Below are 14,516 nucleotides of genomic sequence, written 5' to 3' on the forward strand. Positions count from 1 at the left end.
GTAAGATCACTGAGGCAGGAGAGCTTGCATCTTGCCTAGAGGTTAGGAAGGGCCCAGCTGGTCTGGAGTGAAGATATTCTTTATCCAGGAGAGGCGAGATTGGGACTAGAGGGTCAATTCATAGAGAGGCTTGAATGCCAGGCCCATGGGCAGGCATTATGTCCAGTTGGCCGTGGGGAGCCATCGAATGTTACTGAGCAGAGGAGCCATTGAATGTTACGTGTTCTAACTGGATGGCTGAGCCTGAGTCAGGCTGGGAAGATAGTGGGAGGGAGAGCATGTGAGGAGAATCAGAAGGGGAAGGATTGTGATCCCAAGGTCAGGTAAGACTACGGAACGGCTCTTTGGCTCTTTGGGTGGAGGCATGTAGCGTTACATGCAGAAAGCCCCTCTAGGGTCCTAGATGTCTTGTCTCGAAAGAGCTCTCAGGTCATCAGTGGACAGACCTGCCTCCCAGCTCATCTGTGGGATTGAGAGCAATCCCTTCACCCCTGCAAGTCCTCAGTTTTCTCCTCTGTGAATTGGGCATGATTTAGCCTGTTTTCAAGGATGAGTGTGGGGATTAATGAGAGAAGGAAGAAAGGGTCTAGTCCAGTGTTTGGAGCACATAGGTGCTCCGCAGATGGTGTTCCCTCCCCATCTCCCATTGTGTGGCTGGCACAGAGCTGGACACAAAGCCTGGCCCTCCAGTCACCACCAATTAGATAGAGCTTCTGCTCTCAGAAAGGGAAGTTCGGACTTCCCTGATAGCTCAGTTGGTAAAGAATCTGCCTGCAATGCCAGAGACCCTGGTTCGATCCCTGGGTCGGGAAGATCCGCTGGAGAAGGGAAAGGCTACCCACTCCAGTATTCTGGCCTAGAGAACTCCATGGACTGTATGGTCCATGGGGTCGCAAAGAGTTGGACACGACTGAGCAACTTCCACTCACTCTGCTTTCAGAGGCCATTTATTATTCAATCATTCAGAGTCATTTCAGAGGTCATTTATTGTTCCATCATTCAACCAGCATTCAAGCAACATTTCCAAGCACCTACTATGTACTACTTGTGGGGACACAGAGTTGAATTAGACCACTGTCCCTTGGGCTGGGAAACTTTATTAACTCATCCATTCAGCATGCCCGTGGAGCCCTCCTGTGCGCTTTGGCTGGGATATGGGGGGTGGTGTTGGGGAGAAAGAGAGCTTGGCTGGTGGGGGCGGGGGTGAATCGGCCCCACAGATTACACCTCTGCATCAGGGAAGAGCAGGAACCCGGAGAAGATGCTGTTGGCGCCTTCGATGCCCACCAGGGCATTCTTTTCGGTGGCCTGCAGGAAAACGGTCTCCTCCTTCTCTAGCTTGAGCACAATGCTGCCCGTAGTGACCTGGAAGGTGTTCTGGACATAGTCGCAGAAGGTGACCACTTTCTGGGGCTCTGCCTGGCCCCGCATGAGGTCCACACACAGCTGCCCTCGGGAGCTGGCATGGTAGGTGAAGAAGTAGAGCCCGGGCACCTTGCACGTGAACTTGCCGCTCCGAGCCTGGTAGTTATCGTTGGTGTTGGTGATAATGTGGTCAAAGCGGATGGGCTGGCCAGGTCTCAGGTGGTGGTTGATGGTGCGTGAGGCCGAGAAGGCAATTTTCTGCGTGGCCCTGTAGTCTCCCGATTCACCCTTGGGGCCGCGGGCTCCGGGAGGCCCTGGGACACCCTTGGGCCCAATGGGGCCCTTGGGGCCGACTTTTCCTGGCATCCCAGGAAACCCTGGGTCCCCCTTCTGGCCATTCTCGTTGAGGTGGCTAACTTGCCCTGGAAGCCCTGGAAAAGCAGAGATGAGATAAATGAGGGGGCCAGAGATGAATGGGGACTGGAAGGAGCTGGGCTGGGAGGCAGGGAGCCTGACTGGGTAGCCTCAGACAGGCCCCTGCTTCCCTCTGGGCCTCTGCGTCCCGTCTGTGAACACGAGGATGGGCAGGCCTGCAAGCCTCCTTCCAGAAAGCCCCGCTTTCCACATTTGGGATGTGCTTGGTGATAATGGGGGCCAAGGGCCGTCAGGGTGGGGAGTGGTGTCTTGCTGAACCTAGAAGTGGGCATTCGAACCTTTCTCACTCCACCACTCCAAACCCCTCCTTGGTTTGGCACAAGATATAAAGCCTTCTCTTCCAGGAGAGCGGCAGAGTCTGGTTGCTGTGAATGCGGGCTCAGGGCCAGGCAGGCGAGTTTCCCACATCCCCTCTGCCGTTCTCAGTCGTGTCCCCTTGACTGACTCACATTGCCCAAGGCTCAGCTTTATCATCTGGAAAATGGGGATGATGTATTTTGCGGGCTCGTGAGGATTTGCTGAAATTGTGTGATGAGAGCAGCTGGCTGTGGTTAAATGGATGTGTGAATTACATACATCACACGGGGGGTTGGAGGGGCAGGCAGCTTCATTAAACCCACTGACAACTCTGCAAAAGAGCACCATCCTCATCTTACAGGTGAGGAAAGAGCAGTGCCGAGGGCTGAAGCCGCCTACCCTGGAGGCACCCAGGACTCTGTGGCCACCGTGGATTTAGTGGTAAGACAGCCAAGGTTTGGCCTCAGCCTCAACATTGACTGGGCCTCCCCAGTGGCTCAGACAGTAAAAAAAACCTGCCTGCAATGCGGGAGACCAGGGTTCAGTCCCTGGGTGGGGAAGATCCCCTGGAGAAGGAGATGGTAACCCACTCCGTTATTCTTGCCTGGAAAATTCCATGGACAGAGGAGCCTGGTGGGCTACAGTCCATAGGATCGCAGAGTCGGGACACGACTGAGACTAACACTTCACTTTCAACATTTACTGGGCTCCCCTGGGCAAGTCAGTAGCCTTTCTGGACATCAGTTTTCCCACCTGTAAAGTGGGAATCAGAATCCCTTCCTTGCAAGGTTACTGTGAAGGGCTCAGCAAGCTGATGGCTTTGCAAGTGTTTTGTGCTCTCTAAGGAGGGCCGCTGACTTGGGAGGTGGCTGATGGGGCCTTGGGGAGTGACTCTCGTGCATTCCCAGTGTCCACAGTACCTTTCTCTCCCTTCGTCCCTGGAGTCCCAGGCTTGCCATCGGGGCCTGGTTTCCCGGGAATGCCCGGGATGCCAGGGATGGACGGCCCGATGCAGTTGCTCTGGGCCCAAGAGACACGGAGCAGATTCAGGAGCAGCAGCACCAGCACGCTGCCCCGAGGGATCTTCATCGCGGCCCTGTCTCAGCTGCTCCCTGTTGGGGGACAAGACGATGTGATTGGTCTTGGCCATTCATTCCTTCACTTGCTCCTGTTCCCTGAGTGTCTCATCCACCAGACCCTGTTCTGGGTGCTGGGGATGCCGTGATGAGCAAGACAGATTTGGTCCCGGCCTTCATGGAGTTAGACACAGGTCAACACGCAAGTCAATGGAACTGGTCATATGCTGTGGGGAGCGCTCTGGCTGAAATGAAATGAAAGGGGGCCCCGAGGGCTGGTTTTGTGAGGGGCGTTCTCCTGCCAGAAACTTTTTCTAGACAAGGGAGGCATCTCTGAGAAGTGATGTTTAGGCTGAGACCCAAAGGATCAGACAGGGCTGGGGCAGGAATGTTCCAGGAGGAAAAGACAGAAGGCAAAGGCCCAGAGGCCACACAGTGTCTGGAGTGTTGAGAACCGACAGGGAGGTCAGGGTCTTGATTGCTGTGGTTTGATATTTCGGTCCAAGGGTTCTCAGTCATTAGAGTTTCTGAATTCGGGCAGCCTGTGCTTCTTCCAGTTATATCCTCAGAGCACCCCTGCACGGAAGAACCAATGTTTCTACACTGAAGAGGAAACTGAGGTTCAGAGAGGTCAAGTCACTTGCTCAGGGTCACACAGGAAGGACTGCAGCCAGGGCTGAACCCAGGCTTGTGTGGCGCTGAAGCCAGTGACCTTGCCAGCATAGCAGGCCACCTCTTCCGGCAGAATATTCTCAGGTCCCTCCAAAGGCTCTGGGCCCTGGTGAGAATCCTGGGGAATGAGACAGAAACCCCGGGGCATCTTGAGCTTGTCAGCGTGGCCAATGCCCATGGCATCACTTCTCAGGACAGAAGGGACCTTAAAACTCATCTCGTCCAACCTTTAGCTTCTTCCTTCTTAAAAACGGAGTTGATATTCTTGTAACAAAAATTTAACCTTTTAAAGTGAGCATTTCAGCACATCCACAGCATTGTATAACCCTCTCCTCTGTCTATTTCCAAAGTATTTCCATCAATTCAAGAACCCTCAAATAACAGTCTGTACTCGCTAGTCAGTTACCTCCAAATCCCCCTCCCCGCTTCAGTCCCTGGCAACCCACTCCTCTGCTTTCTGACTCTATGGATTTACCTGTTCTGGATATTTCATAGAAGTAGAATTGTATATGCTATGTAGCATTTTGTGTCTGACATTTCATTTAGCATAATGTTTCTGAGGTTCATCTACATTGTAGCACGGATCAGTATCTCATTCCTTCTTAATGGCTGAATAATATTCCACTGTATGGACATATTACATCTTGTTAATCCACTTATTATCGATGGGCATTTGGGAAGTTTCCACCTTTTGCTCATTGTGAATAGCACTGCCGTGAGCATTCACATACAAGAATTTGTCTGAATACTTATTTTTAATTCTTGGGTATATCCTTAGTGGAATTACTAGGTCTTATGGTAATCCTGTGTTTAACTTCTTGAGGAACCCTCAGGTTATTGTTAAGTCTCCTCAACAGCATCTCTGCCCAGGCCTTTTCCCATCCAGCGCTTGTACCATCTCAGTGATGGGAAGCTCATTACCTTCTGAGGCAGCCCATTCCACCTTTGCCCATATCCAATTTCTCCCCATCTTTCATGGCTCCTGTCAAAGCCTTTCTCTTCCAGGAAGCCTTCCCTCATTACCCCTCAGCCCACAAAAGCTGGGCACTCTCCTGCTCTTAGACAGGCGAGCAGAGTGGTCCCAGCCCATCTCCCAGGATAACCATGAGGACCCAGGCAAGGCCATGGCTGGGAAAGAGTCACGGGGTTTGGGGGCTCTAGTTCAGACCTATAGCTGCTGTTGTCTGATCCTCACAGCACTCTGGAGAAGTGGGTTGTGATTATTTTCCCATCTTGCAGATGAGGACACTGATATGTAAACATTAGGAAACAACCCTTTCTAAATTGCCCAGTGAGTTGGTTAATGGCAGGGCTGTGGTCAGGCTGTGGTCTTCTTTGCCTAACAGTGCCTGTGCCAACACAGAATTTGGCACTTGGAGGCCTTCCTGAGACCAGAAAAACCTGCTGATTTGGGCTTGTGTGCTCAGAAAATCAGCCCCAGCCCCCTTGGTCTGGTCCTGATCAGTTCATGGCTCAGACTCCTGAGTGAGGCTGGAAGCTGTGCTGGGTACCAGGCAAAGAGGGACTGCAAAGATGGACGTGACCAGGGCCACGAGTGACCAGCTTGGGCTCTGTCATGCTCCCAAGAGAGGCTGACATTCTATTTATCTTGCCAGAGGTTTTACAAACGACATTTTGACAACCTTAATAATCAATGCATTGGGCACTTAGCAGGTGCCAGGCTCTGTGCCAAATGCTTTACAGGTCATTCTTTCATTTAATTTGCTCCTTACAGCAGCCCCCTGAGAAAGCACCCCTGCTTTTTGATTTCACAGATGAAGAAACTGGGCAGTGGAGAGACTGGGAACCTTGATCAAGGTCACACAGCCATACGTGGCTGGGATTCAAACCCACTTCCACTGGGTTTAAACCCCATGGGGTGTTTCATTAAGAGGCCTTTCTGCACGCACGCTCAGTTGCTTAGTCCTGTCTGACTCTTTGCGACCCCGTGGACCGTAGCCCACCAGGCTCCTCTGTCCATGGGATTCTCCAGGCAGGAATACTGGAGTGGGCTGCCATGCCCTCCTCCAGGGGATCCTCCCGACCAAGAGATCGAACCCGCATTTCTTGTGGCTCTTGCATTGTAGGCAGATTCTTTGCTGCTCAGCCACTGAGAAAGCCCAGAGGCCTCTCTACCTGGGGGTTAAAACACAGGCTTTGGAGCCAAACGGCCTGAAACAAGGAGCTACAGCATGGCCTGTGCAGTGCTGGAGGCGGGGCCAGTGTTCCGTGATGGCTGTTATTATCATTATCATTAGTGCTGCTGTTGTTGGGGGTGTCACCAAAGGTGAGAGGCCTGGAGGGTCACAAGGAGAGGAACACTGCTCCCAAGAGGGTCCAAACCAGGCTTCTGCTCCTTCTTAGCTATGGGCCTTAGGCAAGTGGCTTCTCTCTGGACCCAGTTTCTCCTTCTGTAAAATGGGGATAATCCTGACTTCTGCCTAATCTCTGCTGAGCTTTCTCATCAGACTGCAAGGAAATAAGAGAAGGCAGGCGTCAGAGAAATTGCTGGGTGGACGGAGGGGGTCCGGGGTCCTGATTTCACCTCAGCCTCTGACATGCCCTGAACCAGGCAGCATGCTAAGCAGTGACTGACGGGGTCGGTGGGAGGACAGATGAGTTAGGGCTCACAATAGCCTGGCGTATTGTAGATGCTTAATGAATATTAGCTATTTTAAAATTATCAGCATCATCTGGGAATCCCCAAGTTTCAAGACACCGCAGAAGATGCTTGGAAAACTAAAGAAAGAATTTGGTCCCTTTGGGAGGCTGGGCTCAGGGAGGGGGTCTGTCAGATGCAGGCGGCGCAGGAGTAGGGGGAGATCTGGTTGGCTGCTAGGGTGGTGGGGTAGGGGTAGCGGTTGATGATGAGACTCAGGTCTCTTGGGGAAGCTGGAGGTGGGGTGGGGAAATGGGGTGATCTGGGTTCTGGCCTATTTCAGGGGCCATTGAATCTTAGACTTGGGCCAAGACTTAACCCTCAGCAGGTCTGACCACCCTCTGCCTTCAGCATCCATCACCACCATCAGCCTCACCCCTCACATCTTTCCTGGCATCATCCATCTCCTCCAGCTCCAACAGCCCCTTTCCCCCTGACTTGGAGTCAGGCCAGTTGGACCTTGAACTCCCCTTCTGCTGCTACCTTGCCACATGACTTCAGGAAAGTACCTTAACCTCCCTGAGCCTTTGGCAAAGTTCTTTTCCACCTGACAGGGCTGCCAGAGGATTACATGAGATGGAGCCTAGAAGGATCTCGGTCTCTAGCACGGTGCCTGACCGACCGCACACCCTCCTGCACAAGCAGAGTTGAGTTGTGTCAACGCTAACTAATAACTCATCGCAACTCCACCTGCCATCATCCCACCTCCTCCTTGAAAGAGGCTAGCGGAGCTCTCTCACCAGACTGCGAGGAAATAGGAGAAGGCAGGTGTCAGAGAAAGGCTGGGTGGGCAGAGGGGATTCTGGGTTCTGGTTTCACCTCTGCCTCTGACATACCCTGAGCCAGGCAGTGTGCTAAGCAGAGGCTGAGCTGATCTCCTTTAGGGCTCACAGCACCCCTGAAGGGTTCTGTTATTCCCCGAGAGGATCCAGGGTGAGAGGGGTTATGTCACTTGGGCCAGATCACCAGCTCCTGAGACGCAGAAGCGGGGCTCAGCTCCAGTCTCGGTGACCCCAGAGCCTTTACTCTGATGCCTCCCCATTACCCGGGGCCCCAGGTAGCAGCAGACTCTTGAGCTGACCTCCCAGAGGAATTGATTCCTGAGGTCTGGGATGGGGTGCAGGAACCCTCAGAGTCCAACCCTCCAAGTGGCTCAGAGACAGAGGATGTGGGGCCCTGTATGCAGGAAGCACCACCCTCCGGCATACTGGTCCTGCCAGCCTGTCCCCCTATTGCTAGGCCCCGTCCTCACCTGGGAGCCTGTGTCCTCTGAGGCTGCTGGGCTGGGCAGAGTGGGACCGGGTGCCGGGAGCCTCCTGCTCTCCGTCCAAAGTGGAAGTCTCATTCCTCAGAGATGAGAGGGGCCTCTCCCTGACGGCACTCTCCGCGGGCCTGGCAGGCCAGCCTCCTTCCTTGTTGACCCCACTCTCATGCTTTCTGCTGTCGTCAGGCAGTTTCAGGTCCCATTTCTGCAATCGGGAGGGGTTTACTGTAAATAGGATGGGTGGGTGGCCAGTTTGGTTTCGCCAGCTCAGCAGCTGTTGGGGGGACTAGGGTGTTCCAGGGGAATGTCCACAGTGGTTGGGGGGAGCACCTGCCACGGCCCCTGACCTCATGAACTCCTGCAGGAACTGTGGTGTTCCTCCAAGAAATGGAGATGTGGCCAGCCTGCTGCCCGAGGGCTGCGTTTGCAGTCAGAAACCCTGATTCAGATTCTGGCTCTGCCACTTAGCAGCTAAACATCTGTTGCTGTTTAGTTGCTTCAGTCCTGTCTGACTCTTTGCAACCCCATGGACTGTAGCCCACCAGGCTCCTCTGTTCATGCGATTCTCCAGGCAAGAATACTGGAGTGGGTTGCCATTTCCTTTTCCAGGAGATCTTCCCGACCCAGGGGTCGAACCCTCATCTCCTGCATTGCAGGAGGATTTTAGTGGCTGTATTTACAGAATTAGGATTCCAAAGAAAATGAGTTTTTTTTTGTTGTTGTTGTTTAGTTGCTAAGTCGTGTCTGACTCTTTGTGACCCCATGGACTGTAGCCCACCAGGATCCTCTGTCCATGGAATTTCCCAGGCAAGGCCCAAGGATCCAACCTGCATCTCCTGCATTGGCAGGCAGGTTCTTTACCCCCGAGCCACCAGCGAACCCTAGGGAGCCCCAGTTTCCTCTGCTGTGAGATGGGACCACAATCGCACTTGCTTTCCAGGTTGCACAGGGTGCTGCGGAGCTCAGACGGGACAGTGGAGGAGAAAGAGGTGGGTCAGCTGTAAAGCGCAGTGCAGGGTTAATCGTTAGTATCAAGCTGTGTCCCAGGCGCCCCCTTTCTGGGCTCATCTCTTCTGCTTTGCTTCTCTTCTACAGCCCTGCTCTTTTTTTGTTCTCGGAAAGTAATCTAATAATGAAAAGTGAATTGTAAGTGTGGTAATTATTTATTTATATCCCTTCCTCTTCTTCCAGTGGACCTGATCCTGTTGCTTGTTGATCCTGGCATCATAGGATTCCAGGAGAGCAGGACTTGGAGGTCACCCCAGCCATTGCTGTTCATGTTGTATATGAGGAAACTGAGGCCCAGAGGGGAGAAAGTTATCATTCAACAAATATTTATCATGAGCCTCTACGTATACTGGAGATGGAGCCACAAGCAAATCAGCCCTGGGTCTGGCCCCCAAGGAATGTCTCTTCTACCAGGGGAGACTGGTATTAAACATCAGTTCAGTTCAATCACTTGGTCATGTCCGACTCTTTGTGATCCCATGGACTGCAGCATGACAGGTCTCCCTGTCCATTACCAACTCCTGGAGTTTATTCAAACTCATGTCCATTGAGTTGGTGATGCCATCCAACCATCTCATTCTCTGTCATCCCCTTCTGCTCCCGCCTTCAATCTTTCCCAGCATCAATCTTTCCCAGCATCAGTCTTTTCAAATGAGTCAGCTCTTTGCATCAGGTGGCCAAAGTATTGGAGTTTCAGCTTCAGCATCAGTCCTTCCAATGAATATTCAGGACTGATTTCCTTTAGGATGAAATGGTTGGATCTCCTTGCAGTCCAAGGGACTCTCCAACTTTTTGAAACCCCATGGCCTAAAGAGTCCATGGAATTCTCCAGGCCAGAATACTGGAGTGGGTAGCCTTTCCCTTCTGCAGGGGATCTTCCCAACCCAGGAATCAAACCCAGGTCTCCTGCATTGCAGGTGGATTCTTTACCAGCTGAGCCACAAGAGAAGCCCAAGAATACTAGAGTGGGAAGCTTATTCTTTCTCCAGTGGATCTTCCTGACCCAGGAATCGAACTGGGATCTCTTGCGTTGCAGGCAGATTCTTTACCAACTGAGCTATCAGGGAAGCCCTGGTATTAAACGTTAAGGGGCACAATGGTTTCACTGCTTCTGTGAAGAATGTCACAAGCAGTGGCTACTGGAACCCGTGCCTCATCCTCGTGGCAGATCAGGACTCAGAGCCAGGCATCCCTGGTGCTGAGATGCAAGCCCTCTCACTGAGGCTGCATCCAAGGTAACATGAGGCCCCTCTCAGGGATGCTTGCCCAGCAAGTTCCAGGAGCTGCCATAGGTTGGGAGGGCTCTCTCGACATCGGTGCTTGGAGGTAGAAAATCATTTCGCTTGTGGATGCTGCTTGATGGAAACGAAGTATTTGCTGTAGTGGGTGAGAGACTCATTTGATAAAACCCAAGGGCCTCTGGGCCCAACCAAATATAGACCCTCCAGTAATTTGGTGGCTGGTGACAATGGGAAAAGTGAACTTGAACTTGAGGTAGACACAGAAGGAGCCTAGAATAGGAAGCAGCATGGTTTGGGGCCAGGAGGGTTGGAATTGGCCCCCTGCAAGTTTGAATCCCAGGCCTACCTCTTTCTAGCTATGTGGCCTCAGGCAGCTTCCCCCCATATGAACCAGGGACCTGGGCATCTACCTCCTGGAGTGGTTGTAGGGGGCCAGTGAGGTAGCCCTGCATGTCCAAGGCTTAGCTGAGCACCCAGCCCTTGGTAGGCACCAATGCAAAGTTGAGAGTAGTATCATTTCTCTGAAGAGAAGACAGAAATCTTGGAGCCTGTATGCACAAAAGCCATGCCTGGATTGGAAGTCAGGAGCTAGGGAGACCCTTGGCCCCTGAGTGAGAGCCAGCTGGTCTCATGTATGCGTACCTGCTAAGTTGCTTCAGTTGTGTCAGACTCTTTGTGACCCCATGGACTGCAGCCCACCAGGCTCCTCTGTCCATGGGGATTCTCCAGGCAAGAATACTGGAGTGGGTTGCCATGGCCTCCTCCAGGGGATCTTCCCAACCCAGAGCTTGAACCCAGGTCTCCCGCATTGCAGACAGATTCTTCACTGTCTAAGCCACCAGGGAAGCCCAAGAATACTGGAGTGGGTTGCCTTGCCCTGCTCCAGGGGATCGTTCTGATTCAGGGATGGAACCTGCATCTCATGCCTCCTGCATTGGCAGGCAGATTCTTTACCACCAGTACCACCTGGGAAGCCCAGCTGGTCTTTGACTTCGGGCCTTCCCTGATGGTGCAGTGGTTAAGAACCTGCCTTCTGATGCAGGGGACGTGGGTTCAGCCTCTGCTCTGGGAACTAAGGTCCCATGTGCTGCAGGGTAACTAAACCCATGTGTCAGAACTACTGAAGCCCACTGCCCTGGAGCCCAAGAGAAGCTGTTGCAATGCCCCCTCGCTGCAACTAGAGAGCAGCCCCCCTCGCTGCAACTAGAGAGCTGCCCCCTCGCTGTAACTAGAGAAAACTGCACACAGCAAAGAGGACCTGGCACAGCCAATAGATAAATCAATCTTTAGACAAAAGTCACTCACTTTCCTCCCTGGTAGAGAGGGATTGATGGAAAAGAAGCCTAAGAGCCCCCCACACCCCGTGGTCTTAAAAGAGGCCCCCTGCCCCCTGGGATGCCTCATTCCAGCTCCTCTCCCACCCTTGCCTGTGCCCTTGAAAGCCCTCACCAGCTCCCCTAAGCCCAGCAGACAAGCTGGTGTTTTTCAAAGGCCGGTCCCTCCTGACAAAGAGAGAGCAACAAGAAAACAATTATGGAAAATAGAAACGGCACCAAAATGGTCGCTTCCAAAGTACAGGTCTCTGATCTGACTCCGTGGCCTACATGAACGGTGTATTGATTTTTTAAACAAAAGAGAAACGAGAAGAAAGATGTATCACTTGAGGCACTGCCGGGCAGACCGCTGAGTGGCTGCTGGAGGCTCACTGTGAGTGGACTGGCCCCATGACCTCTGCCTTGTCCCTGCCAGAGGCTCTCAGACCCTGTGGAGCAGCCTGGGTTCCTGGGCTCTGGCCTCTGTTATTTGTGTGTGTGTCTTCTTCTCTCTTTCTTTCTCATCTGGCCCGTTTCCCATGCCCTCCTATGCATGAGCCAGGTGTGTATCAAATGGACCTGCCCTCTAGGACGCTCATGGTCCAGCAGGGAGGCAGACTTATAGGGAAATAAGTGCATAAAAGCCAACTGGAGGACGATATCTGTTCAATTCGCCTGGCAAACCGCCTGCCCACCCACATCTCTGTCCTCCCCAAACCTGTCTTTTGGTATGACCATATTTATTTGTGAAATCCAAAAAAAGAAAAAGATTAAGCTCAGAAAAAAAAAAAATCATGTTTGTGGTTCCCAAGGGCAGAGAACCGGTGGAAGGAAATACAGAATAAAGGTTGTCGAAAGGTACAAGCTTCCAGTTATAAGATAAACACAAACCATGTAATGTATAACAAAAACTTATACACCACAACAGCAAATACCAAATTGTGGTATGGACCAAGGAACTGAATAGACATTTATCCAAAAAATATGTACAAATGACCAATAAGTTCATGACATGTTATTCAACATTTTTAAAGCTATAATGAACAAGGGGACCAAAATTAGCACAGCTGTAGGATATTACAAAAGTTGTTAAGGGAGTAAGCCCTAAGAATATTCATCATCACAAGAAAAAAAATTTTTGGTAATCATTTCATAATATATGTAAATCATATCATTACACTGCACAGTTCAAATTTTGATATCCTAAAACAGGAAGAAATTTAAAAGGTAAAAATGCAAAACGTTCAAAGAGGACAAGCCACTACTGTTTTACTTTTAGAATTATTTTATTAAATCTTAAATGTACAACAGCTTCTTAACTCTACACATGAAATACGTTTCTTAAGAAGAATGATATTAGTCTTAGTCTCCCTTGATTCTGGCTAACAGTTTTTCAAAACTTCGAGAAAAATCTTGAAAAAGGTTTCCCGTGTCAACCGAATCTTGGAAATGGGACATTATCAAAGAAGGGATGATTCTGCACTCTTCCAGAGACCGCTGGAAAGGCAGAACATTTCAAAAGCTAAAAAACCAGCTCAGAAGCATTTTCTTTAAGTCTTTCCTCCACAGGAAGATAGCGCTCGTACATGGCTGAGCCCACTCACAAAGTGGCTTCGGTACTAGCTCGGGGGTCTTCTGCCGTGCCGCTGCGCATCTGTGCGTGGCTGAGGTGAGCGCTCCCTTAGCACTGTTACCTTGATCATCCGCAGCCCCTCCCTTCCCTCCGGGCGGTAATTCCCTCCTCTGTACACAGTCAAGCCCACGGCCACTGAGAAGGCCCCCAGCGCCTTGTCTCTCCACAGCCCCCACGTCCACTACTGCCTCCTGGACCGTGGTTTCCTCCAGTATACGACCCGCCCGTGTTCCTGCTCTCTCTCAGCTTTCCACTCTTCAGTAAATCGTACCTAGAAGGTTTCTGCTTCTGATTGCCTGAATCGCTGACATTGCGACTTGTGTGACTTCCTCCTCCATAGCCGTCACAACGGGCTCTGAAGCCCTCATCTTGGTAGCCGTCTGCAGACCCTCCACCACCGCATCCTCCCCGTCCTCCCCCGTAACCAGGCCTGAGCCCCCAGCTGCCACCTCCAGCTCTTCCTCCGTACCCGTGAGAGCCATCCCCAAGCTGACACCCTCTTCCATACCCACTGGCTCCTCCTCTGAAGTTCCTTCCTCGTCCTGCTCCCACATTTCCACCAACACCATGAAAATACCCCAAACCAACATCGCCTCCTCCTCGACTTCTGAAATGTTGGCCTTCTTGCCTCTCTTGTCTAGACAAGGCCTTTCTTACTTCTGCACGATGACCATCGATGGTATGATTTTTCTGCAACACGATCTTATCCACGGGATCATGGTCCTCAAAAGTAATAAATCCGAAGCCTCTTTTCTTGCCAGACTGTCCATCAGTAACTATCTCAATGGCGCTGATTTTTCCGTACTTCTCAAAGTAATCTCTAAGATGACGTTCCTCTGTGTCTTCTGTGATTCCGCCGACAAACAGCTTCTTCACAGTGACGAGAGCCCCCCGCTTTCCATGGTCTTCTCTTGGGACAGCGCGTTTGGGCGTAACCATCTTCCCATCAATGAAATGAGGTCTGGCCGCCATGGCGGCATCCAGCTCAGCCATGGAAGAGAATGTGATGAAACCAAATCTTCTTGATTTTTGGCTGGCAGGGTCCCTTATTAACACACAGTCTGTAAGATATCCCCACTGCTGGTAATAGTTCCACAGACTTTCTTCTGTGGTCTCAGAGCTCAAGTCACCGATAAACAGTTTACGGAATTGTTCTTTTTCTCTCTTACTCCTCTCCGAAGGAACAGATTGTGAAGCTTTCTTCATCACCGGCTTACTAGCCTCAGCCATTTTTCCGATGCAGAGGAGGGTGAGAGAGATCTCAGGGGGCTAGCAGGGGCTGAACTGGGTCCCCACGCTATGATGAGAACCTGCACCTAGCCCGTCCTGACCCTGGGGTGCGAGCCTCCACTGCCCTCCACGGGAACTCAACACTGCTGCTACTGCCTCTGGAGTCTCTGTGGCCCTTGAATCAACCTTGAGTAGCTTTCAGGTTTTCAGAATAGGTTGATTGGTGAAACAGGTTGATGCAGGTTCGTCTGGTTCCAAGAGCTCTTCTGTGACTCACTCCTGAGATGAAAGACAGCCTGGAGCTTGCTGGAAATAGTAGTCTT

General features: G+C 51.7%; 1 protein-coding gene and 1 pseudogene across 1 annotated transcript; both read right to left on the reverse strand.

Moving 5' to 3' along the window:
• Positions 1-929: 929 nt before the first annotated feature.
• C1QB (complement C1q B chain) lies at positions 930-8,956 on the reverse strand. The gene is made up of 3 exons (XM_069579080.1): positions 7,757-8,956; positions 3,018-3,209; positions 930-1,796 (listed from the first exon to the last, which is right to left on the reverse strand). Exons 2-3 carry the CDS (start codon positions 3,184-3,186, stop codon positions 1,222-1,224), a joined length of 744 nt encoding a protein of 247 aa, XP_069435181.1. The 5' UTR covers positions 3,187-3,209; positions 7,757-8,956; the 3' UTR covers positions 930-1,221.
• A 3,144-nt stretch (positions 8,957-12,100) lies between these two features.
• On the reverse strand, positions 12,101-14,274 carry LOC138434414 (heterogeneous nuclear ribonucleoproteins A2/B1 pseudogene; annotated as a pseudogene).
• Between the last annotated feature and the right edge of the window lie 242 nt (positions 14,275-14,516).

The sequence above is a fragment of the Ovis canadensis genome, chromosome 2 (genome assembly GCF_042477335.2).
Source record: "Ovis canadensis isolate MfBH-ARS-UI-01 breed Bighorn chromosome 2, ARS-UI_OviCan_v2, whole genome shotgun sequence".
NCBI classification, from domain to species: domain Eukaryota; kingdom Metazoa; phylum Chordata; class Mammalia; order Artiodactyla; family Bovidae; genus Ovis; species Ovis canadensis.

Bases quoted from the DNA above. Each gene is read 5' to 3' on its own strand.
- C1QB (XM_069579080.1), bottom strand. From the start codon at position 3,186: ATGAAGATCCCTCGGGGCAGCGTGCTGGTGCTGCTGCTCCTGAATCTG. The intron at 1,797-3,017 runs GTACTGTGGACA...CTGCTTTTCCAG, and splicing joins AGGGACGAAGGGAGAGAAAG to GGCTTCCAGGGCAAGTTAGC.